Source organism: Carcharhinus amblyrhynchos, chromosome 10 (genome assembly GCF_965287045.1).
Source record: "Carcharhinus amblyrhynchos chromosome 10, sCarAmb.v2.hapA, whole genome shotgun sequence".
Classification (NCBI taxonomy): Eukaryota; Metazoa; Chordata; class Chondrichthyes; order Carcharhiniformes; family Carcharhinidae; genus Carcharhinus; species Carcharhinus amblyrhynchos.
Genome location: NC_137333.1, coordinates 44,658,332 through 44,682,812, shown reverse-complemented (window position 1 = coordinate 44,682,812; position 24,481 = coordinate 44,658,332). Strand labels below are relative to the sequence as shown.

General features: G+C 42.7%; 1 protein-coding gene across 2 annotated transcripts in view; it reads left to right on the top strand.

Annotated features, from left to right (window-relative positions):
* arhgap42a (Rho GTPase activating protein 42a) overlaps positions 1 to 24,481 on the top strand; it is a 314,844-nt gene that overhangs the window by 276,352 nt on the left and 14,011 nt on the right. For both annotated transcript variants that reach the window (XM_080196954.1, XM_080196952.1), the window contains 6 exons: positions 4,398 to 4,503; positions 9,934 to 10,093; positions 11,163 to 11,313; positions 18,416 to 18,808; positions 18,900 to 19,062; positions 23,590 to 23,652. In XM_080196954.1, coding sequence (XP_080053080.1) covers positions 4,398 to 4,503; positions 9,934 to 10,093; positions 11,163 to 11,313; positions 18,416 to 18,808; positions 18,900 to 19,062; positions 23,590 to 23,652 — 1,036 coding nt within the window. The remainder of the gene's footprint in view (positions 1 to 4,397; positions 4,504 to 9,933; positions 10,094 to 11,162; positions 11,314 to 18,415; positions 18,809 to 18,899; positions 19,063 to 23,589; positions 23,653 to 24,481) is intronic.

Genomic DNA, 24,481 nt, shown 5'->3' with positions numbered 1-24,481 from the left:
TTCCCATTGGGAAAAGTATTCTTATGTATTCAAAAGTGAAGAAAGTACTGTTTTAGATTCCTAGTTAAATAACCTGACGTGTAAATGCCCAGAACCCTTCTGAATTGGAAAAAATACATTTTCAACTTCCACTCTGAGAAAAACAAAAGCTCCTGTACAGCTAATGTAACTAAAAAAAAGACGATCGTTTTCTTCCAGTTTCTATAGACTCCATCATTGATATTTCCAAGTTTTATTATTACTGCTGGGCCCATTATAAACCTTTGCTAAGTTTCAAAAGGATTACTTATTTCAAAGGGGAGTGGGGGTGGGCACACATTCACATGTTGATTGACAGCTTTAAGAGCTTATGAAAGGATTGTCTGTCTACTATGCCATGCCAGAATGTGGCTCCTGAGCTATACCTGGTAACCACCATCTTACAAATTGAATTTTTAAACAAATGTATTTTACATGCTAAATGAAAAAGTATTTGTTTTTATGACAAATTCATCACTTGAGAGAATTTGATTTTTAAATGGCTTTTATGAATTCATTTATTTTCAGTAGGGCATGTGTTTGAATGACAGCTCAATTAGATTGATAGAAGTTTACTTTTTAATGTCCATTTCAAAGACATTGTGATGCCTGCCTATAATAGAGACTGGGTAATAGAGAATGGCAATGGAGGGTTCACCCGGGTAGTGGAGGGGACATGGCGAATATGAGTGGATATAGAAAGTGCATGGGAAATATGAAAGAGCGTGGGAATGGATGTTGGGTGAACAAAGGTATTGGGAGCTTAAATATCCCAGGTTACAAGACCTTGAGAAAGGAGCAGAAAATTGGAAAATGAATGGGAGTAATGACATTTACAAAAGATGCCGGTGGGAAAGTACAGATACATTCATCATAATTTTCCAAATCTCTCTAGATTGTAGAATTATGTCTCTGGATTTAATAATTTAAGTTTCACTTGTGGGAGACAAGAATCAGGTGACTACAGGACCACAGTAGAACCGTAGAAAAGTTACAGCACAGAAGGAGACCACTCAGCCCATCCTGTCTGCGCTGGCTAAAACAAAACTAGCCTCCCATTCTAATCCCAGCTCTAGCATCTGGTCCATAGCCTTGCAGATTGAAGCACTTAAGATTAGATTCCAGGTATCTTTTAAATGAGTTAAGGGTTTCTGCCCAAACCACCAATCTGGGCAGTGAATTCCTGACTCTCTCCATCATCTGGGTGAAAATGTTCTTCCTAATATCCCCTCTAATCTTTCTATCAACTTAAATCTGTAACTGACCTACTTTTGTTGAGTATGTTCAAAATTGAGAGAGACAGATTTTAAACTAGGAAGGAAATCAAGGGTTCTGGGACTAAAGCAGCAAAGTGGAGTTGAGGATGATCATATGAAATCAGTCACGATCTTATTGAATAGTGGAGCAGATGAGCTGAATGACCTTACTTCTGCTCCTACATCTTACAATCTTAGAGCTAGAGGAAATAAGTCTTCCTTGTCTACTCTATCGAAGACCCTTATAATTTTATACACCTCAATCAAGTCTCCCTTCTACCTCCTCTTTCCAAGGATACAAGGTTACATAGGGGACGATTTTGAGCCCATACTTTCTGTCTGTGGGAATGGTGGTGCCTGCTCAAAATCCGGAGAGCGCAATTCATGCCAATGAGTTTCAGACTTCTGATCTTACTGATTCGTCGCTGGTGGAGTGGCATGAAACACACTGGAACCACAGAAAGCTCATTTTAATACATTGACATGTCATTAGTGACATGTGTCACTCTCTCCAGGACTTATCCCCCCACTGGATATTCAGGGAGGGCCAGTATGACATCACGCTGGTATCATTTGCAGTATCATTGGGATTCTTCATACAGAGTGGTGGGAGTGTGGAATGAGCTGCCGGATAAAGTGGTAAATGTGGGGTCACTTTTAACATTTAAGAAAAACTTGGAAGGGTTCATGGATGACAGGGTTATGGAGGGATATGGTCCAAGTGCAGCTCAGTGGGACTAGACAAAAAATGGTTTGGCACAGACAAGAAGGACCAAAAGGTCTGTTTCTGAGCTGTAGTTTTCTATGGTTCTAGGTCTACCTAAGCATGAATCTGGCATCTTCACTTCCGAAGGGGATTTTGGAGGTGAGCGCTCAGAGCCACTACCATCTCTGTTGTGCACTGCTCAGGAGGCACCAGAGAGGTCTCAGAGGACACAGATAAGCTCAACTCAGGACTTGGGGTCCCAGAATCACCATTCATGTCAGGGTGCCCCTTGCTTTAAAGGGGTTGTGAAGGCTCATATATAGGCAGCTCTTCCCATTACTTCTTTCCTGGGTACCTGTCATATCGCAACTGAGGTAATGCCCTTCCTTGGGGCTTGCAAGAGAGTGGGAGGCATGTAGCACTGCCATTCTTACACTCCACAGGGATGATGTGCTGGGTGAGTGTGATGCTCCCCCCAAGCTTGGTGGCATGAACAGACAAAATGGAGACTCTTTGGGTGAACTAAGTGAAATTTATTGCCAAAAATTCAAAATAAAATGGTAATCTATCAACACTACTGCCTATATTCACCCGTGACCACTAAACGCCTATAGTTTCTTAATCTTCCTGATCCTCCCACTACATCTAGGTGTATCTCCAGGATCCACTGCAGAGGCTGAGACGGCCTGCTGACTTCCACGCCCTAATGCCTGAGAGGTATCCCCTGGAGGGCCGGAACCTGGAGTGTCCAACCTGCTTTCAGGAAGCACGGATGTTTAACTGCTTCCCTCCTGAGTACCAAGGGCTAGGGGTGTGATGCAGGTAACAACTGTGATGCATCATCAGCGGTGGAGTTGGCGAAGTTCCCCTCTGAACTGCTGGAGTTTGGTGGGTCTAGGGGGCATGAGGATAGCCTGACCTGTGCCACTGGCTGGCCTGTATGACACGGGACATGGCATCAGTGCATGACAGCAGATTCGGAGGGAAGTTGATTCTTAAGACTTGAGGAATGCCAGCATATGTGTTGAGAATTCTCGCGTTTCTTTGCTGCTCTCACTTCACCAGCAGTGCACACGTGGTCTTCCTCCTCCCCGGCCAGCTCGAGAGCTCACTCCTCAAAACGTGCGCGGGTTGTCAACTTGGGCATGACTCCAGTTGGCTGCACTCACTGATGTCTGTTGTAGTTGAGTTTGTTCTGCAGTGATATAGAGAGGAAGAGTGTAGGTGGGAGTTTTGACATTGATGATGATGATGATGATGATGATGAAGTATGGCATATGTGGGTCTTGGGTCGGGGCTGGATTGTGAGGAGCATAGCAACTACTGGGGGAATATGGTGATAGTGAGGGGGAAACCTGATACCTGGTTTTAGCAAATGCCAAGGGGGAGAGAGAGTAATTGTGGGTGTGAGGAATGTGCAAGGGGGTCCAGTGGGAGACTTCACTTACCCTGGCTGAACAAAAAAAATCATTCATCTTCTTCTGACATTGCTGCCCCATCTTCTGGAGTGTACTTGTGTTGACCAGGGCTGCCACTGCAACCCAGGCAGGAATGGTAACCCTGCTGGAAGGCCATTTCCTGGAGTAGGGGCATTAGAGTGTGTCCTGCCTGTGCTTCACCCCATCCAACAGCTGAAAGGGAAGAAAATCAATTACAACATCTGTTAATATAAGGATCAGGAAGGAAAGTTTAATGGACTGCAGTTTAATGAGAATGGGATCAAGGGTACAGGAGATGATTGTTATTAGAAAAAGTGAGTTTGGAGAGCATCTGAGGGAAGATGGGCAATAAATTGGGAGAGAGGTGTGGATGAAAAGGTAGAGCAAGGGGAAACAGATGGCAGCTTTAGTTTGAGCAGTAAGGAGAAAATCGAGGGTTAAGTGATTGGATATTCTCAGTTTTATTGACAATAACACTAATGTGCTTTCTGACTTGATGTTGAACAAGAGAAGAAACAAAATGAAATAATTCTTGGAAATGGGGAGGAGAGAGAGGTTTTAAGAAGTAATTGGAGGTGGAGAAAAGAAGACTGTGATTTATATATTGTATGTATTAACTTAAATCTTTCTTGGAAATAATGACATTTCCAAAATTTTGGGCCAACCACTAGGGAATCAGATATAATTATATGATGAGAAAAATTCAGTTAGTAAAGTAGTAGTTCTTCCATTGTGGCAAACTAGTCAGTTTGCAGATGGTGTATTGAACAGCTTCCATTTTCTGATAAATTGATTAGATTGTTGTACCCGTCAAGGTGAAGCAAGTAGTCTTATTAGGCTATAGATATCCATTATTTTAAAAGACATTATTCTTTAAATAAAAGGTAATCATGTCAAACTGAAGTATTAATGTATCTTCTAATGTTGCTGGTATCTCAAAAAGTATGAATATACTAAATCTATTATACTTTTCTACAGAATCAGATGACCAGAATTACAGAGTTCGTGCTGTTCATGCACTGGTTTATAAACTACCAGAAAAGAACAGAGAGATGCTCGACCTTTTGCTAAAACATTTAGTGAAGTGAGTTGTATATCTTTCTTTAGCTATTATAAAACCTGTTTCCCCTTGCTGTATCTTTTCATCCACACCTCTCTCCCAATTTATTGCCAATGACAATGATGTTAATCTAACTTGTGTTACATTTTAGAAATGTAATTTAACAGACTTGGGATGTAATTTAGTGTTCTTTGATACTTCATAATTTTGCTGCCTAGTGCCATTAAAATTCTCTCAAGTAAAATTTAGTGCATGATAATAGATGCCTTCGTGTTAACTGATCGGTGCAATCTATTAATTAAACATGCAGAGAGTGCCCAGTAATGTGAAATATAAGTTTGAGCAATGTAGTAACATCCAATTAAATTAATCTTCAAGTTACGAATTCAGTTTTTAATTTTAAAGTTCTCTCAAAATTAAAGCTGCACTATTTATTGTTTCAGCGCGATGCTTCGCAAAGCACATATATCCTGAGAAATAATTTCTTATTGCTATGAATGGCTATAGCTCAAAGGTCTGATAAGGTTTCAAAGTATTGTTAGCCACTATATCTTCATTTCCTAATGAATTGGCAGTGTTCACTAGATGCCACACATATATTTGTGATAGAGAATAATAGGTGACTGGAAACATATTGCAAAGCTATAACTAAAATAATATTTTGTTCATTGTCGTGCATGTAGTCTTTGCATTTTGAGTTGCTGACCTTTTCCCATTCAAGTTTACCAAGTGAGTTTACGGTTTTGTGTTAAATAATTTTCGTCTTAGTTGTTAGTCTTTTCATTAAATTTCTTAGTTTTAAAAGCAGGTCTTATGAAAGAAAGTACCTTCAAAATGACTTCTACATTTGCAACTGTAAAGCTTTTAGTCTTGTGCATCAACAGTCAACACAATTGATTACAAACTCACACATCAACTTAATAAACAGCCACCAGTATGGAAATAATTGACACCTATTACCCAGTTTTGAACAACATAATCTAATCAGGATAGTCCTAAAACAGAATCCTTGCGAGCCATAGGGATACTTTACGTATATATGAAGAAACTTGCTATCTGTTGATATCTTTTGAGTTGCGGGTAATCTTGGCAAGACCACATTTTATTTTCCTTGAGACCAAAGTGAATTTGACGAGAATACTACACCTTTGGATTCCTCGTGAGGTGGAATCCTTGAGAACACCAGTTTTGGCCCCTTTTCATGACTCTCATAACACCATGATCCCACCAAGGTCAAGTGATGAATTTACGTGTGTACTGATGGACAACTTCACGTTCACAGAAGTGATAGGGTGGGATACCACCAATGAATTAGAAACATAGAAAAACTACAGCACAAACAGGCCCTTCAGCCCACAAGTTGCACCGAACATGTCCCTACCTACTAGGCATACCTATAACCCTCTAACTAAGTTCCATGTACTTATCCAAAAGTCTCTTAAAAGACCTTATCGAATCCGCCTCCACCACCACTGCCAGCAGCCGATTCTCACACCCACCACCCTCTGAGTGAAAAACTTACCCCAGACATCTCCTCTGTACCTAGTCCCCAGCACTCTAAACTTGTGTCCTCTTGTGGCAACCGTTTTAGCCCTGGGGAAAAAGCCTCTGAGAATCCACTCAATCAATACCTCTCATCATCTTATACACCTCTATCAGGTCACCCCTCATCCTTCGTCTCTCCAAGGAGAAAAGACCGAGCTCTCTCAACCTATCCTCATAAGGTAGGCCACCCAATCCAGGCAACATCCTTATAAATCTCCTCTGCACCCTTTCTGTGGCTTCAACATCTTTTCTGTAATGAGGTGACCAGAACTGAGCACAGTACTCCAAGTGGGGTCTGACCAGGATCTTATACAGCTGCAGCATTACCTTCTGACTCCTAAACTCAGTTCTGTGATTAATGAATGCCAGTACACCATATGCCACCTTAACCACAGCTTCTACCTGCGCAGCTGCTTTGAGCGTCCTACGAACCTGGACCCCAAGATCCTTCTAACCTTACACACTGCCAAGAGTCTTACCCTTAATATTGTAATCTGTCATTCTATTTGACCAGCCAAAATGAACCATCACACAATTTTCTGGGTTGAAGTCCATCTGCCACTTCTCTGCGCAGTCTTGCATCCTATCAATGTCTCGCTGCAACTTCTGACATCCCTCCACACTATCCACAACACCTCTAACCTTTGTGTCATCAGCAAACTTACCAACCCATCCCTACACTCCCTCATCCAGCTCATTTATAAAAATCACAAAGAGCAAGTGTCCCAGAAGGGGCACTCCACTGGTGACTGACCTCCATGCAGAAAAAGACCCATCTACAACCACTGTTTGCCTTCTGTAGGCCAGCCAGTTCTGAATCCACAAAGTAATGTCCACTTGGATTCCATGCCCCCTCACTTTCTCAATAAGCCTTGCATGGGCCACCTTATCAAACACCTTGCTGAAGTCCATATAAACCACATCTACTGCTCTTCCTAAGTTGTAATTGATCCTCCAGTGTCCCGGGTGGAGTGCCCTGGCAGATGAGAATTTGGAGGGGTTGTGAATGATGTCAAGTCGAGAGTTTAAGGCTGATGTCTCAGTTTATGGTGCTCTCTATCACTTTGAGTGAAGGGCATTGCGTATACATGGCTTCCAGTCTTCAAGCATTTCTGCATAAAGGATATCAAAACTAACCTATGGTCAGCAGGATGACCTTCTCCATCATGAGGTGGATGCAGGGCAGGCCTTGAGCAAAGATAGGAGTAGGCCTTCTGAGGTCACAAATGTTATAGACCTGTAGAACAGTTTCCAGGAAAAAGCTGACTCTATATTCCTTTTTCTCAATTACGTTAAAATCATTACTGCTGAATGTCCAGTTAAGAAGATCAGATGGGTGGTATTCTTAATGGTGGCTGGGCAAATCCAACATCCCCTTCAGCACAGGCACATTCCTCGACTTCCCCACTAATTCAGCTGCCTCCTTCTCAAAGGGGGTCAGGACTCCACCTGCCATCTGGAATACTCTCTTTTACTGTGCATGGTTTTATGCTGCATACAGGAATACGCATTGAGTGACATGACCATGGCTACATGAGATATTTATGACCCTTCATGGCTATGTACTCTCCTGACTCCTGGCAGAGCACAGCAGGTTGTTCATTCTTTTACACACTGGCACCCTGTGGGTGCCATTAGAGTTGATCTGCATTACAACCTCCATTCAGATTGTTTTGGTTTGGCAGGAGGGCCTCCTTTTTCATTTCTGGGAAAGACAACCCCCTGCATTTTCTTGACAACCTGTAGGACAACCTGCAGTGAAGTGTAGCTGAAATGTGGACTACCTGTTGCTTGGTCTGAGAATCACTGATAGCACCAATTGATTTCTATGTGTGCAAAGACATCTCCCAAGGTTGCGCGAATAACAACAAGAACAGTTATGCTCCTGGGTTGCAGGCAATGAATTCCTGTCTGGGTGCCCTTTAAATAAGGTGCCCAGTCTTTATGACCCCCTTGCAACACTTGCCATTTTCCCTGTGCATGCATAGCTAATGAACTGATCCATGCACAATCGTTAAACAAAATGTGACCTGCATTCCAGCAAGAAAAACTCACTTTTTTTCAGTTCCACCTCCTGACTTAGACTGCAGAATGAAGGATTCTGTCCAAAGTGACCATTATACAAGTGTGAGCATTAAAGCTAATGAATGCCAGCAGGCTATTCATTTGAAGAGCATCACAGTTACATCTCTTCTCATTTGAAATATACAAGAATATGCCTCAAGTCCCTGTTGCTCCACAGTAATCAAAGATGGGAGTGTCTGCTCAATGGATTCTCAATGTAGCATCTCTGCCGATAAAATTAATTAATTGGCCATTGAATCAGGGATCTTTCAAATAATTAAAATATGGTCTAGGCCAGGAAAAGTAAAGAATGATATCCAGATAAAACGATAGAATTGTCTGATGTACTACAGGCTTCAAGTTCAGCAAATATGCTATTCTTTTGAGCCACCTGCAAAATAAATGAGTTTATTAAAAACAGCAGTGAAAAGAAAAAGAGGGAACGTGATAGAGCTGAATTACTCATGCCATACAGAGATGACCTGGAATGTATAAAAAAAATCTAATCGCGCCCATCCCTACAGTGCCATTCAACCCATTGAGTCTGCACCAACTCTCTGGCAGAGTATCTTAGCCAGGCCCTTTCCTCCCTCCTATCCCTGTAACCCCACACATTCACCATGCCTAATCCATCTACCCTACACATCTTTGGATACTAAGGGACAATTTAGCATGGCCAATCTCCACTTAACCTGCACATCTTTGGATTGTGGAAGGAAACTGGAGCACCTGGAGGAAACCTATGCAGACCTGGGGAGAATGTACAAACTCCACACAGACATCACCCAAGGCCAGGATTGAATCTGGGTCCCTGGCTCTGTGAGGCAGCAGTGCTAACCACTGTGCCACCCAATTGCCCCAAGGGGAGAGATGCCCACAAATTACTTGCTCACATCTATTTTCAATGCACAAATCAAGTCTATGGTTAACATCTGGCAGGATCTTGCACTGGCACGGAGAGGGCAAATTGTTTCAAGAAAGAAGCTGCAATCTCAGAAAGTAGCAAAACTAAACGGCTCGGTTACAATAGGGGATTTATCGGAAGTCCATAATTCTTATTCTGGATAAGATAATTATGATAGATTATTCTTAATGCACCAAATATCACAAGCAAGTGCACCAAATTCAATATTTAATTAATTCATCAGTTTTTGATTCTTTGGAGGAACATATGAGGATTCAGAACAACTCAAGTCTGCTTAATTGTTATGCATCAATTAAACTGTAAAAGTGAAACCGATGAACCAAATATGGAAGGAACTGAATAGATGAGATTGAAAAATAGCAGAAAAATATGAAGTTGAGATGGGGAAAGGATCTTGGAAGATTAATAAATAATGGAAGTACAGCTGATTAGTAATTGTGCACAGGACGTAATATAGGATAATATAGGATGTACTCATGCATACCTCTTTGAGACCATCTTTCATTTCACCATATGGAAGCAGTAGGTAAAAGCAAACAATATCATAGGGGAGTTGAATCGGAGGGATAAATCATAAATCTCAGCAATGATAATGAACTTGTAGGCTCAGCCCAAAATTGATATGGGAGCAGATGGCTTGATGTAACTTCTTTACACAGATAATGGTAAATATGTGACACAAATTATTCAGAAAGTCAGTGAAGGTGGATTGTATTTGGAAAAACATAGGGTAGATATTTGGCAGAGAAAGCGATTGAAAGGTACTGTGTAGTCAGATGAACTGTAGTGGTCTCTTTCAACCTTATCATTCCGACAGCTCTTACAGATTTAGATTTTCTTTGTGCCTGTTTTGAGTTAATATGACTTTATTAACACATCTGAATACAATAAGTGAACATTTGCATTTTATGTAATTACAGAGTATCCACTCACAGTCAAAAGAATCTAATGACTATTTCCAACCTGGGTGTTATTTTTGGACCAACACTAATGAGATCCCAAGAGGAAACTGTAGCAGCTATGATGAACATTAAATTTCAGAACATTGTGGTTGAGATTCTGATAGAGAATTATGAAAAGGTACTGTTTAAGCTAGCTGTTTCTTTTTTAAGTAGTTCATTGCCATTGGTCATGTATAAAAATAAAACAGAACTATTTCACATTAGCAGCCCCTCTGCTTGTTTCATATTCTTTCTGCCTTCTACCTTTCTACTGATCTAATTTCATAAGAAATAACATGTAAAGTATGCCACATAGCCCCTTGAGTCTCATGGTCATTCAGTAAAATCATGGCTAATCTGACTACTATCTTAGATCACTTTTCTGCTTGTCCCCCCTTTATCCTTAACTGGCTTATAAATCAAACATCTGTCTACTCAAGCCTTCAGTATTGATAATATCCAATGCAATTATGTAAAAATGTCTTTGTTCTATCCTGAAATGGAGAGCAACAGCACCAGTGGCGGGGCTTTAAGATTTGTTTTGATTATTGGCTTTGCACATTGTATGCTTCATGTTTATTTGTGTATATATTGAATACATGGTAATAATTATTACAGTCTATTTTTAAATTAAAGGGCATGAACTGATTATGTCACTGGGGAAGGGATTGCAGGGAAGATCTGAAACTGAGATCTTGTTGCCACAAAGCCTGTTGTGGTCTTGCAAGAGTTAGTGGCCATAATGGTATTTGTCGCCGCAGTGAGCATTGGACAATTCTAAATGGCCAGTCAGAATATAAGTGGAAAATTTGGGAGAGATTTATCAAGATAGTTGTTAAGAATAGATTACTTTTCCACATGGGCCACTTGAGCAAGGGTGAAATAGTTAAACATTTGAAGCAGAGAAAGATACATAAGAGACAATGAAATTTGTTTGATTGTTCCAGCTAGGATATGGAAGAGCCATTATCAGTCAAATGGTCTCTGTGGGTGTGTCTATGTTTGCAGCTATGGCCATGGGTGTGTCTGTGTGTAATGCCTAATTGATCTATTTTAAGGTTAGCTTGATCTTTGTTAAAAATCGTTAATTGAATAATTTGTTGCTGAGTGTCATGTAAGCAGCTTATTTTCTATTTCAGTTCCATTTCTAAACATTATCATATTGTTTAATGTTCTCACAATGCATGTTTTGTTTCCTTCATTCACAGATATTCCATACTCTACCTGACCCGAATGTTCCTCTTCCTCAACCTGAGCAGAGATCTGGATCGAGGAGAAGCAAGGCAACTTGCCTGTCAACTGGCCCAAGAAGACCAAGGGGCATCTACAGCCCAACATTGTGTCTGGCAGATGCAGACAGTAAGCACAACACAGACAAATTCTTAAAGAGCTATGCCCATTTTTATGAAAAAAACTGACCTCATTTGAAAAATGCAAACCACAAACTCAAAACTTTTCTGAATAGCTACACATGATAGATGTATGTGAAGAGATTCCTGATGGTATAGTAGAAAATAAATACCAAATTATTTATCAGCTCTCTTTGTCCTCATATGCAGAAGAGGTTTACAAGAATGGTTCCAGGAGTGGAAAACTTCAGTTAGGATGCATTGGAGAGGTTGAGACTGTGCTCTGATGAGATTTCATGGATATGCTCAAAATCATGAGGGCTCTGGGCAGAATAGATATAGGGAGAAACTGTTCTGGCTTGTAAAAGGATCGAGAATGAGTGGCCACAGATTAAAAATGATTTACAAAAGAAGCAAATGTGATGTGAGAAAATCTATTCACGCAGCAAATGAAATATGCTGCCTGCAAATGTGTGATGACAAATGCAATCAAGATGTTCAAGAGAACATTAGGTAATTATTTGAATAAAAGCAATATGCAAGGGTAAAGGGAAAGGCAGGGGAATGACATTAAGTCATCATGCTCATTTGGAGAGCCAGTGCAGACACAATGGTCCGAACGAACTCCTCTAATTCCGTGACTCTAATCTCATTCCTGAAAGGCCTGGCTCAAAATTTGGACTATGTACCCTCATCTCAACCAAAAGGAATAGTTTGCTCTATCAACCCTATCTGTTTTTGTAATATCTCTGTCTTTTCCATAATTGCTGCTTCATAATTAAAGCAGAAGGGAGGAAGCCTGTGAATGAAGGAGCTGGAACAGTTATTCTGGCTCATCCCATGACTGCCACGCCAGAAAATGTTAGCTGCGCTGTCATTGATCATTCACCATCTTCAGGAAGGTCGAGAAGAATTAGAAAAAGAATTAGTAATGAGGCCGAAACAGATCCAGGGGAACCATCACTCATCCTTGTGCGAGGCCAGACACCAGGCTGCCATCCATGTTCTGCTGCAAGGGACCTGGAGGCCACTAATTTGGTCATCTTTGCTTCTAGTGATATTTCGTTAAACCACGTAATCTATTAACCTGGTGGGGGTATGTTAAGCAAGTTAAGTGCTTTGTCAGTGTGTGCAGAATGCATAGCAGAAAGCATCCTTTCCAGATATATCATAGCTTGGTATGGCTCCTGCTCTGGCCAAGACTGCAAGCAACTGCAAAATTTTGTGAACACAGCCCAGTCTATCAGAAAAACCAGCCTCCCATCCATCGTCTCCGCCTATACTTCCCAATGCCTCAGAAAAGTAGCCAGCATAATCAAGGACCCCACACACCCAGACATACTCTCTTCTATTTCTTCCATTGGGAAAAAGATACAAAAATCTGAGATCACATACCAATCGACTCAAGATCAACTTCTTCCCTGTTGCCACCAGGCTTTTGAATGAATCTACCTTGTATTAAGTTGATCTTTCCCCCTACTGTGACTGTAACACTTCATTCTGCACCCTCTCCTTTCCTTCTCCCCTACGTACTCTATGAACGATATGCTTTGTCTTTACAGTGCGCAAGACACAATAATTTTCGCTATATACCAATACATGTGACAACAATAAATCAAATCAACATGCTCAGGTGCAATATCGGTCACACAGACGTTTTGGGGGTGAGTTTGTGAGATGTAGTTAGGGAGGGAATGGGCAAGTTAGATAAGTGGACAACAAGGTGGTAGATGCAGTATAATGTGGAGAAGTGTGAGGCTATGTAGAACATAGAACATAGAACACTACAGCACAAACAGGCCCTTCGGCCCACGAGTTGTGCCGATCACATCAACACCTACCAACCTACAGACCTATCTATAACCCTCAATCTCATTAAACCCCATATACTCATCCAGAAGTCTTTTAAAAGACCCCAGCGAGTTCGCCTCCACCACCACTGACGGCAGCCGATTCCATTCACTCACCACCCTCTGAGTGAAAAACTTACCCCTAACATCACTTCTGAACCTCCCTCCCCGCACCTTAAATCTGTGTCCTCTCGTAGCAACCATTTCAACCTGGGGAAATAGCCCATATATGTACTTTGATAGAATCAGAATGCAAAATATTTTTAAAAGGCATGAAGTTTGTAACTGTTGATGTTTAAAGGGACATAGCTCTATTCATACAAAGAACACAAAGTTAGCATGCAGGTGCAACAGTTAGGTTTATGAATAGGAAGGTAAATGTCACATTGGCCTTTATTGCAAAGGGATTAACTTACAAAAATAAGGAGCTCTTGCTAGAATTGTACAGGACTTTGGTGAGACCAGACCTTGAGTACATTGTGCAGTTTTGGTCACCATATTTAAGGCACTACATTACTTGCCTTGGTGCCAGTACAGTGAAGGTTCACTGAATTGGTTCCTTGGATGAGAGTGAATAAATTGGGTCTAAACTCTCTGGTGTTTAGACAGAGAGGTGACCTCATTGAAGCATGAAGGTTTCTAAAGGGGCTTGGCAAGATAGGCACTGAGAGGTTGTATCCCTTGGTTGCAAATAAAGAACATCATGATCAACCATGATCATATTAAATGGCAGAACAGACTGGAGGGGTCATATGGATTGCTCCTACTCATTTTTTTATGTTCTTTTGACAATATCCAGTTTCTACAGATGCTGATATTTTGATATCTGTCAATACATTTTTATTTTGCCCTGTCACAGTTAATTTCAACAGAGTTCTATAGGGATATTTCTTCCAGTGACAGGCATTGAAGATTCAAATTTAAGGTGGAATTCTCCCATCTCACCTGTGGTGGGATTCATAATGGGTGGTGGCAGAGTAGCTAGCAGGAGACAAGAAGTCAAAACCCACCCCCCAGGTTACACATCAGAGGTTCAGCTATGTTGTGTGCCTTGTGGCCTTTGATGCCCTTGGCAGGTGTCCCCTGCAGGCCCGGAGCATTGGCTGGTTTTCAGGTAATTTGCAGATGCTGCGGCATTCTGTTCAGCCCGCTGCCTGAGAGATGTGTTGGTGTCAGGAAGGAGGGGTTGAGAAAGGCTGAAGCTGGTCGTGGTCTACTGGGTGGAAGGCTCCGACAGAGGCTTCTCCCTCGGGGTGCCAGTGGGCTACTGGTATACTCCATGGGATAGTGGGGCAGGTGGATGAGTTCCAGAAGCCTCTGTGTCACCTGCCATTGCCAGTCCTGGAGGGCCAACAGCATTTGCATCATGGTGTGCGAGCCCTTGGTGATAGCCCTGTGAGTCTGGACCAAGCTCTGGAGCCCCTCAGTGATGATCCTCAGTGACTTGGCTATGCCTTGGACCCTGCCACCGATGGCTACCATTTCCTGCCCCAGGCTTTCTATCACAGTCGCCAACCTTTCAGTGTTGGCATGGGTGCCAATCAATGCCAGCAGTATCCCCTATGCCTGAAGGCTATGCAACGCTGTGGTGGGTAAGTTGTTGGAAGGTATTTTGCAAGACAGTATGTACAGGCATTTAGAGACGTAAGGTCTGATTAGGGATGGTCAGCACGGCTTTGAGAGTGGAAAATTGTCTCTCAAATTTGAGTTTTTTGAAGGGATAATCAAGAAGGTAGATGAGGGCAGTGCAGTTGATGTCGTCCATATGGACTTTAGCAAGGTCTTTGACAAGTCACCACATGGTAGGTTGTTGCATAAGGTTAAATCTCATAGGATCCAGGGTGAGGTAGCTAAATGGTTACAAAATTGGCTCAATGACAGAAGCCAGAAGGTGGTTGTGGAGGGTTATTTTTCAAACTGGAGATCTGTGACCAGCAGTTTGCCTCAGGGATCAGTGCTGGGTCCACTGGTATTTGTCACTTATGTTAATGATTTTGGATGAGAATATAGAAGGCATGGTTCATAAGTTTGCAGATGACACCAAGATTGGTGGCATAGTGGACAGCGAAGAAGGTTATTTCAGATTGCAATGGGATCTTGATCAATTGGGCCAGTCAGCTGACGAATGGTAGATGGAGTTTAATTTAGATAAATGTGAGGTGATGCATTTTGGTAGATTGAACCAGGGCAGGACTTAGTCAGTTAATGATAGGGCACTGGGGAGAGTTCCAGAACAAAGAGATCTTGGGGTACAGGTTCATAGCTCCTTGAAAGTGGGATCACAGGTGGATAGAGTGGTGAAGAAGGCATTCAGCATGTTTGGTTTCATTGGTCAGAATATTGAGTACAGAAGTTGAGACATCTTGTTGAAGTTGAACAAGACATTGATACGGCCACACTTGGAATATTGTGAACAGTTCTTGTCACCCTATTATAGAAAGGATATTATTAAACTAGAAAAAGTGCAGAAGAGATTTACTAGGATGCTACTGGGACTTGATGGTTTGAGTTATAAGGAGAGGCTGGATAGACTGGGACTTTTTTCTCTGGAGCATAGAAGACTTAAGGGGTGATTTTATAGAGGCCTATAAAATAATGAAGAGCATAGATCGGCTAGAAAGTCAATAACTTTTCCAGAGATAGGGGAATCTAAAATTAGAGGGCATAGGTTTAAGGTGAGAGAGGAGAGATACAAAAGTGCCTTAAGGGATGGGGCTGATTGGTGGTGATGGGAGGGGACCCACTGTGCACTCTGAATTAAGGATCAGTAAAAGTGGGAGGGAGGAGGGCAATCAGGGCTGCAGATGTGGAGGGGAAGAATAGGAGCTGCACATGCAGGGGATAGATTGGGGTTGCACGTGCAGAGGGTGTGGTAGATTGGGGCTGCACATTCGAGGGAGGTGGTAGATCAGGGCTGCACATTCGTGGGGTTGGTAGATTGGGGCTGCACATGTTGGGGGGGGATGGAAGATTGGGGCTGAACATGTGGGGGGGGGGTGGACGGAAGATTGGGGCTGCACATGCAGCGAGGGACAGAAGATTGGGGCTGCACATGCAGCAGGGGATGGAAGATTGGGGCTGCACATGCGGGGGGGTATGGAAGATTGGGGCTGAACATGCAGGGGGGGACGGAAGATTGTGACTGCACATGTGGGGGGGGTTGGAAGATTGGGGCTGCACGTGCGGGGGGGATGGAAGATTGGGACTGCACATGCGGGCAGGGGACGGAAGATTGGGGCTGCACATGCAGCGGGGGACGGAAGATTGGGGCTGCACATGCGGGGGGGGAAGGAAGATTGGGGCTGCACATGCAGCGGGGGACGGAAGATTGGGGCTGCACATGCAGCGGGGGACGGAAGATTGGGGCTGCACATGCAGCGGGGGACGGAAGATTGGGGCTGCACATGCAGCGGGGGACGGAAGATTGGGGCTGCACATGCAGCGGGGGACGGAAGATTGGGGCTGCACATGCAGCGGGGGACGGAAGATTGGGGCTGCACATGCAGCGGGGGACGGAGAATTGGGGCTGCACATGCGGGGGGGGGGACGGAAGATTGGGGCTGCACATGCGGGGGGGGACGGAAGATTGGGGCTGCACATGCGGGGGGGGACGGAAGATTGGGGCTGCACATGCGGGGGGGGAAGGAAGATTGGGGCTGCACATGTGGGGGGGGGGGACGGAAGATTGGGGCTGCACATGTGGGGGGGGGGAAACGGAAGATTGGGGCTGCACATGCGGGGGGGGGAACGGAAGATTGGGGCTGCACATGCGGGGGGGGGAACGGAAGATTGGGGCTGCACATGCGGGGGGGGACGGAAGATTGGGGCTGCACATGTGGGGGGGGGACGGAAGATTGGGGCTGCACATGCCGGGGGGGGGACGGAAGATTGGGGCTGCACATGCCGGGGGGGGACGGAAGATTGGGGCTGCACATGCCGGGGGGGGACGGAAGATTGGGGCTGCACATGCCGGGGGGGGACGGAAGATTGGGGCTGCACATGCCGGGGGGGACGGAAGATTGGGGCTGCACATGCGGGGGGGGGGACGGAAGATTGGGGCTGCACATGCGGGGGGGGAAGGAAGATTGGGACTGCACATGTGGGGGGGGGGGGACGGAAGATTGGGGCTCGTCATGGGATGGAGGGGTGGGGTCAGGGTTGACCATAGGAGGGGGAGCTGCAATTGGGGTTGGCCCGTGGTGGGGGAGAGGGTGTGTTGGGTAGCCCAGTGATTGGGATGGGACAGGGGGGTTGGGGGGAGGGTTAGGGAGACTGATGATCAGGCAGGTGGGTTAGGAAATCTGCAACTGGTGGGAGGAGGAGGGGGGGCTGGAGTGGCCTGGAAAGCAATCAGGAGGCTGGCGCTTGAGGGGTGTTATTGGTGTACTCCCCACTGACAGATTGGAGCATGCACAGTGGCCTACTCAGTGCATTGATTTCAGCCTCTCCAGCAGGAAGAGGCCCTGCCCCACTTACAGGAAATTCATTCAACTGAGTACCTCTTTAAAAAAAAACAGGCAGGAAAATCTCCCACTTTGCCACCCGTTGGGCACTTAGGTTTTGCTTTGGGAGAATTGGCCCTTTTCTGTCTGGAGAGTCAAGTGATGTTACATTTCTCAGCAGGCTGTGAGCTTGTAGGCCACAGACTGTGAGTCATGTTACCTTTGTCTTTCCTTCGTTGTGATCTCATTAGCTATAAAGAAATGACAAGGCCTTTCAGTATATTCCAGTTTCCACTTCTGAGTTAAATGGCTCATTCTTTCTGATAAAAGGCATTTTTATATGGCATATGTACCTGTTTCTTCATAGCTTCGACTGTTACCCTCTTTCTGCTTTAACTGCAATCTCCTGACAGCTAACTACCTTTTTCCTCATCTCCAGTGTAGTAAAGTTGAAGATTCATTGTGGCTTCAAGTAACAATTCATGTATTAACAATAATACATATATTATCTTTTAATATATTACATATTATTACTATATATGACAGCACACTGCTACCGCATAGCACTACGGGTTCAATTCTGGCCTTGGGTCGCTGTGTGGAGTGACTGGTTTGAGAAATAATTGAAGTGGTTAGGGAGCATTTCCACTTCTTAACAATGAAAGATGTGCCATACTTGAGAATACTTGGAAAAGATTCTTGTATCTCATAACACTAATCATATATTTGCAATCAAATTCACATATGTTTGTACTATTATCTTTCTATTTTCTGGGATGGAATTTGTACATACTCTTATATGGTTATTCCTTTTTTCCAGGTGATGCTTTCAGCAGCAGCCCAGACAGTACACCAATGGGAAGCATAGAATCTTTGTCCTCTCATTCATCAGAACTAAACAGTTCTTCAAAAACGAGTTCCTCTCAGCGTCATTTGCAAAGGGAAATAGGAGATAGTGGAATACAATGGGTGTCAGCACCTGCATCATTGCCTGGACAAAAAGGCACAATTGTCTGGACCACAAGCCCAGAATCAAGTTCCAGTGAAGATACGGTTAAAACAGATGGTCAGGCAGATTCTCAGAGTCTGTTGTCTGTTACTAACATAGATAAGACACCTCAGCCATTAAATCTGTGCAATGAGGGATCCTATAAATATACTGGACTTAAAAGATCAATAACAACTTCCCTAACCTCTCTCCCTACAACAGATGGTAAGTTTATAGGTCATTTTTGTTAATGGTTAAAATTTCAAATTGCAAAATTTAAAAATAAATTTAAGAGTTTTTGCTAAATTCTTCCCAGGTACTAATACTAGAACTTTTAGTAGTTCTGTTCAAAATCTTTCATCAATGGACTTAAAAGATACATCTAAAACTGCATCCAACCCAGCACTTCCTCCAAAGACAACTCTTAGACGAAGGCTAGACACATCAACGAGCAATGGCTATCAGAAACCTGGATCAGTGTAAGTACAATTTTTCTGAAAGATCCTTTACACTGCTAGCTAACATATAATGCATTGAATGACTACTGATGCACACTTTGGCCATGAAGCTGGGCTCCATTGTGCTGCACGATGTGCAAGCTCACACAATAACAGGCACAACATCTGCTTGATTGTTCATAAAGCATAGGAGCTGAAGTAGGCCATTTGGCCCATTGAGTCTGTTCCACTATTCAATGAGATCAAGACTGATCTGATGTGATAATCCTCAACCCCACTTTGCTACTTTATCCCCATAATCCTTGATTCCCTAACTGATTAAACCTATCTCAACCTTGAGCATACTTAATATCCTAGCCTCCACAGCCCTCTCCAGTAAAGAAGTTCACAGATTCTCTAGCTTCTCAGAGGAGAAATTTCTCCTCAGCTCTGTCTTAAATGGGTGACCCTTTACTCTGAGGTTTTGCCCTCTGGTCCTAGACTTTCCCACAAGGGAAAACAATGTCTCAGTATCTGCTCTGTCAAGTTGCCTAACAATCCTCTGTGTCAATAAGTATGCCTCTTGTCCTTCCAAACTCCATTGAGTATAGTCCTAACCTTTGAAACCTCACTTAGTATGAAAATCCTTCCACAACCAGGATCAACTTAATGAACCTTCTCTGGATTGCCTCTAATGCTTTCCTTAGGTAAGGGGCTCAATACTGTTCACAGTATTCCAAGCGTGATCTAACTAGTGCCTTATATAGTTTCATCAAAACATCTCCATTTTCATACTCAATCCCTTTGAAATAAAGGTCAATATTCCACTTGCTGTCAATATTCCATTTGCCATCCCTACTCCCTGGTGAACTAGAGTGATATACCCTATATATGTTGCTGATGACTATATCTCCCCACCTTGCTGTCCGATCTCTCGGCAACTGTTGTATACTGAAAGCCATGCTGTCACCAGAGATATTATGTCGCTGGCACAGTGTTTAGCACGGCTGCCTCACAGCATCAAGGACCCAGGTTCAATTCCGGCCTTGAGTGCCTGTGTGGCGTTTACACATTCCATCTCTGTGGGTTTCTTCCAGATGCTTCATTTTTTTTTCCCACAGACCAAAGATGTGTATGTTGGTTGGATTAGCCATGGTGAATGCACAGGGTTACAGAGAGTTGGTGCAGACTCAAATGGTCTCTTTCTGCACTATAGGGATTCTGGAAGGAATTGCACTGACCTTTCTATGGATCAATGGACTATTGACATGCTTGAGCAACGGTTCCAATGCCTAGACCTCTTGGGTGATTCCTACACTTCTCTCCTTTCATGCTGATTTACTGTGGCATATTCAGCATTTCTGTCATGAGGGTGCAGCTTTTGCTACCAGTGCTGAAGTGGAAGTTGAGATAGTGGCCCACTGACATAGCATCACAGCTGGGTCTACAAAAACAGCCAAAGAGTTGGCTACCACTTGCCTCTGAAAAGGATGAGCTCCAAGTCCTGTGCAAAGTTCTTTGCCACATTGGAACCAGGTGCTTCGTACTCATTTATGGTGAGGCATTGGGAGGCCACCTCAGGAGAAGGAGGAAGAGAACCTCTGGATTTCCCACAGTGTTTATTCACCCTTCCTTTCCCTTACCTCTAAGTGCCTACTCATACTCTTTTTCTCTGTACCAGCATGACACCATTACCCATCTTCCTATCCATCTGGAACCCCCTCCAAAATCTGAAGGATATTTTTATCAAGATCCTTCAATAACAAAACATCAACATAAATCTTTTCATAACATGTTTATCTAATGATATATCGAATGATACAAACATAAATGAACTTTTACCCTTGTGCATTCCTTTAGTGTCTTTCTTTTAGATGTGTTGCCTGGCTTGGTGCCTCTATGCATTGCTACCTTATGTGGCTGGAGATGGCTGGTGGAAGCCTGATTACTTTCACTGGGGATAGTGCAGTTGGCCACCCAGCATGTCCTTGAGCAATGCTTGGTCTTGTGAATCCAGCCTCGAGCTGCATTATCTTGGCATGGGCAGCAGTTTTGGCTGGCTGGCTGAGAGACAACAGAAAGAAAACTGTTTAGTGCAGGGGCGGGAGCACAAATGCTGCAATCTAAAGGAAGAACAATGGGTTTGAATCCTATAGTGCCAGTCCCACTTCACTGAGGTATGCTTCAGCAAACCTAATAATCCTTTGGAGGACACATTGCTGGACTGCTTTAAAAACCTGCATGCTCTTTTGAACTTTGAAATGCACAGTCATGACAGCAGTTTGAGTCTGGCTTCCTCCAGTGCTGAAGTGGAAGTTGAGATAGTGGCCCACTGACATAGCATCACAGCTGGGTCTACAAAAACAGCCAAAGAGTTGGCTACCACTTGCCTCTGAAAAGGATAAGCTCCAAGTCCTGTGCAATGTTCTTTGCCACATTGGAACCAGGTGCTTCATGCTCATTTATGGTGACAACAGGTTGTCTCATGGACTTATCAATACAGCAAACATCTCTGTACATACTCATCAGTATTCTCCCATATGTCATTCCATCAAAGTTCTCATCTGAGTCCCTGATAGCAGAATTTGTATATTACCTTAGTCTCCAGCACATGGACTGGTGATTGATCAAGTGTTGATGCAATTCTGTATTTGCCTCCAAAGTATGAATAATGCCAGAATCTGAGCTGATGACTGCTGTCGGAACAAATGAGTGTGTTTCTTCTTTAATGATGTATTTTGCACTTTCCCTTCATTCTGATACTGTTGTGACTGGATAGAGAGCAGTTCTTCTATGTCTGAAAGCAGAAAATCAGAAAGGGAAGCTGGTGATTTGAAAAGGGGCATAAAGAGGGGACATTCCGTTACCTTCAACGTTCTTGATGATGCTGTCTGTAGCAGGCTCTGTCATAGTTGATCACCATCTTTAAAGCTCAACAGAAGTGCCTGTTCTCTGCTAGTTTTATTGTGCTCCCTTTTATTGTGTTCCACATTGTTATGCAAGAGAGAGAGATGAATCTCAGTGATCAGTTGCATTCTGTACGTTTCCTACAAGTTCTTAGAAATTCTCACATGACAACTGTTGGCACAAAACCAAAAATAAAAATTCTCTTCTACAGGAGACCCAAATTTTCTAGTATAAATCCAATAACATCTAGAGACATCACATCATCAAGCCTTTGTTACTGCCTCCAAAGAGAGTTAGCAATCCCTCACCACCAGTACATCAGCGACTGGTAAGCTGTTAACATCTTTCCCACCCCTGAGCACTTCAAAATTAGCAGCTGCTGCAGATGGAGGAAGAAGGTCTCAGATAGATTTCTGAAGGATGTTAACCTTTTTCAATTTAGATGCAATCTGCCAAGTACTGTGCTCCAAGAGCAGCCACCTCCTCTTTGCAAGCTGCCTATGTAGTAGAACCCAGGATCAGGACTTATTTCCATCAAAGGAGAAGAAGGGTGAAATGTTTAGAAACTAGGAAACCTAACAAACTGAAATTACATCCCACAGACAAGACTTCAAAATTGGGCATGATTCCAGCTGAGACTGAAAGAAAGAAGGAACGAGGAACGCTGCAGGACTTACAGCCAATCTCAGAATATTTGACTTTCTGTTTTTTCTCTACATACAAAAACTGTGATGAAAATAAGGACGCCTGCAAATAAGGGTAGCTGACATGAGTCCTTTAGGGATCCCTAATCTACAAGTTTCACTGAATTTAACAACTTACATTTATATAGCCACAAAAGTAAATGTTGGGAAAGCTTGCTCAAAGAAAAATTTTAAGAAGCCTCTTAAAGGAGGACAAAGAGGTTTAAGGAGGGAATTCTAGAGCTCAGGGGTTCGACAGAGAACACCACCAGCAGTAATGGAGCAATGAAATTTGTGGATGCTCAAGAGGCCAGAATTTGAGAAGTGAAGAGATCTGAATGTTTGTAGTAATGGAGGGGGTTATGGATATAGATAAATGATAGATGTCACAATGAAGTGACTGGTAGAACGGTATTTATTTGGCACTTCTTGAACTGGAAAAATTCATTAAAAGTAAGCAGATGCTTGCATTGGTCTTACAAAACCAGCTGAAAGAACATTTGTTGAAAATAGAATCAAGAAAAAAGTCATGAGCAGGGAGGATTAAACTTTCCATAAAATACTGTATAATTTCTTACCATTGATGAATGTTCCTGTTTTGATAGGGTATTTAATAGGGATGGGCTGGCTGGAGGAACAAATGGGTGAGAGGGTAAGAATAAAGATAGAAAATAGTAGATCTCCATGTCAGGTGAAAATATAAAGAGGTATCCTAACAGACAGAGGTACTTTTTTAAATAGAAGGAGAATTACAGAAAATACACTCCAAGCTTTTATTTCTTCAGATTATTCTGTTTATTAGACAAAAACAGATGTTATTGGTCCTCATATATTAAAGAATATATCCATTTGTGATGGTTTATTATGGACTTTCATGCATTATTATATAGAAAGGGTGAATTCTGATTAAATTAGTCATATCAAAAGACCAACCTTTCTAATTATCTTGATTCGTTGAATTATTTATCCCCCCTTCCAGGGTTGCATCCAGAGCTCAACTGTTTGAAAATATTGGTACTCCGAAACAAAATTCCTCCAGACGGTAAGAATTTAACTTTATATATTCTAAATCTGTATTTGTATAACATTTTTTACAACCTGTTGCTATTTACCATGAATCTTTTGAAACAGTAAGTGATTTCCGTGAAGATCCAGGTAACCATTTCTGTGAATAATTAACGTTGTGTTCATTGTCATTGTCTAAAGTTCAACTGGAATAATTGAGGTTCTCTTGCTTATAACCTATGACCATAGTTAATAGAGAACAAAGAACAGTACAACACAGGAGCAGGCCCTATGGCCCACCAAGCCTGCGCCAATCACATTGTCCTATATAGACCAACCACATGTATTCCTCTATTCCCCACCTGTTCATGTGTCTATCCAGATAAGAAATGCTGCACTAAATGAGACAAACATTTTATTTTTCAGATTGGCAAGCTGTAACTAATAGAGTGCCACTTGCATTCATCATATGACTTCTTAATAAAATACTTCTGGACACCAGTATTAATTAACCCCTCACTCCTAACCAAATTCATAGAGGCACCCTATTCCTCTGGATCTAGTTCACAGAAACACTAACTCATCCAATTCCCAGTTTATAACAAAGATATTCTAATCCTCCCAGTTTATAGTAACATTTTTATCTCTCCCTGTTCTTTGTCATCTCCTTACTCCATATCAGTTCATTCTGACACACCTCCCCTCAAACAAATTCCAAGTTGGGACTCCATTTCTATCATTGTTCAAATGAATATGATTGTTCAGTTCCCTGTTGCACAATGACAGCTAGAAGTTCCAAGAATTTCATACCTACTTCCTTTAAACTGACTAAAATAAACTTTCTTAGGATACACTTGCAGTCAATC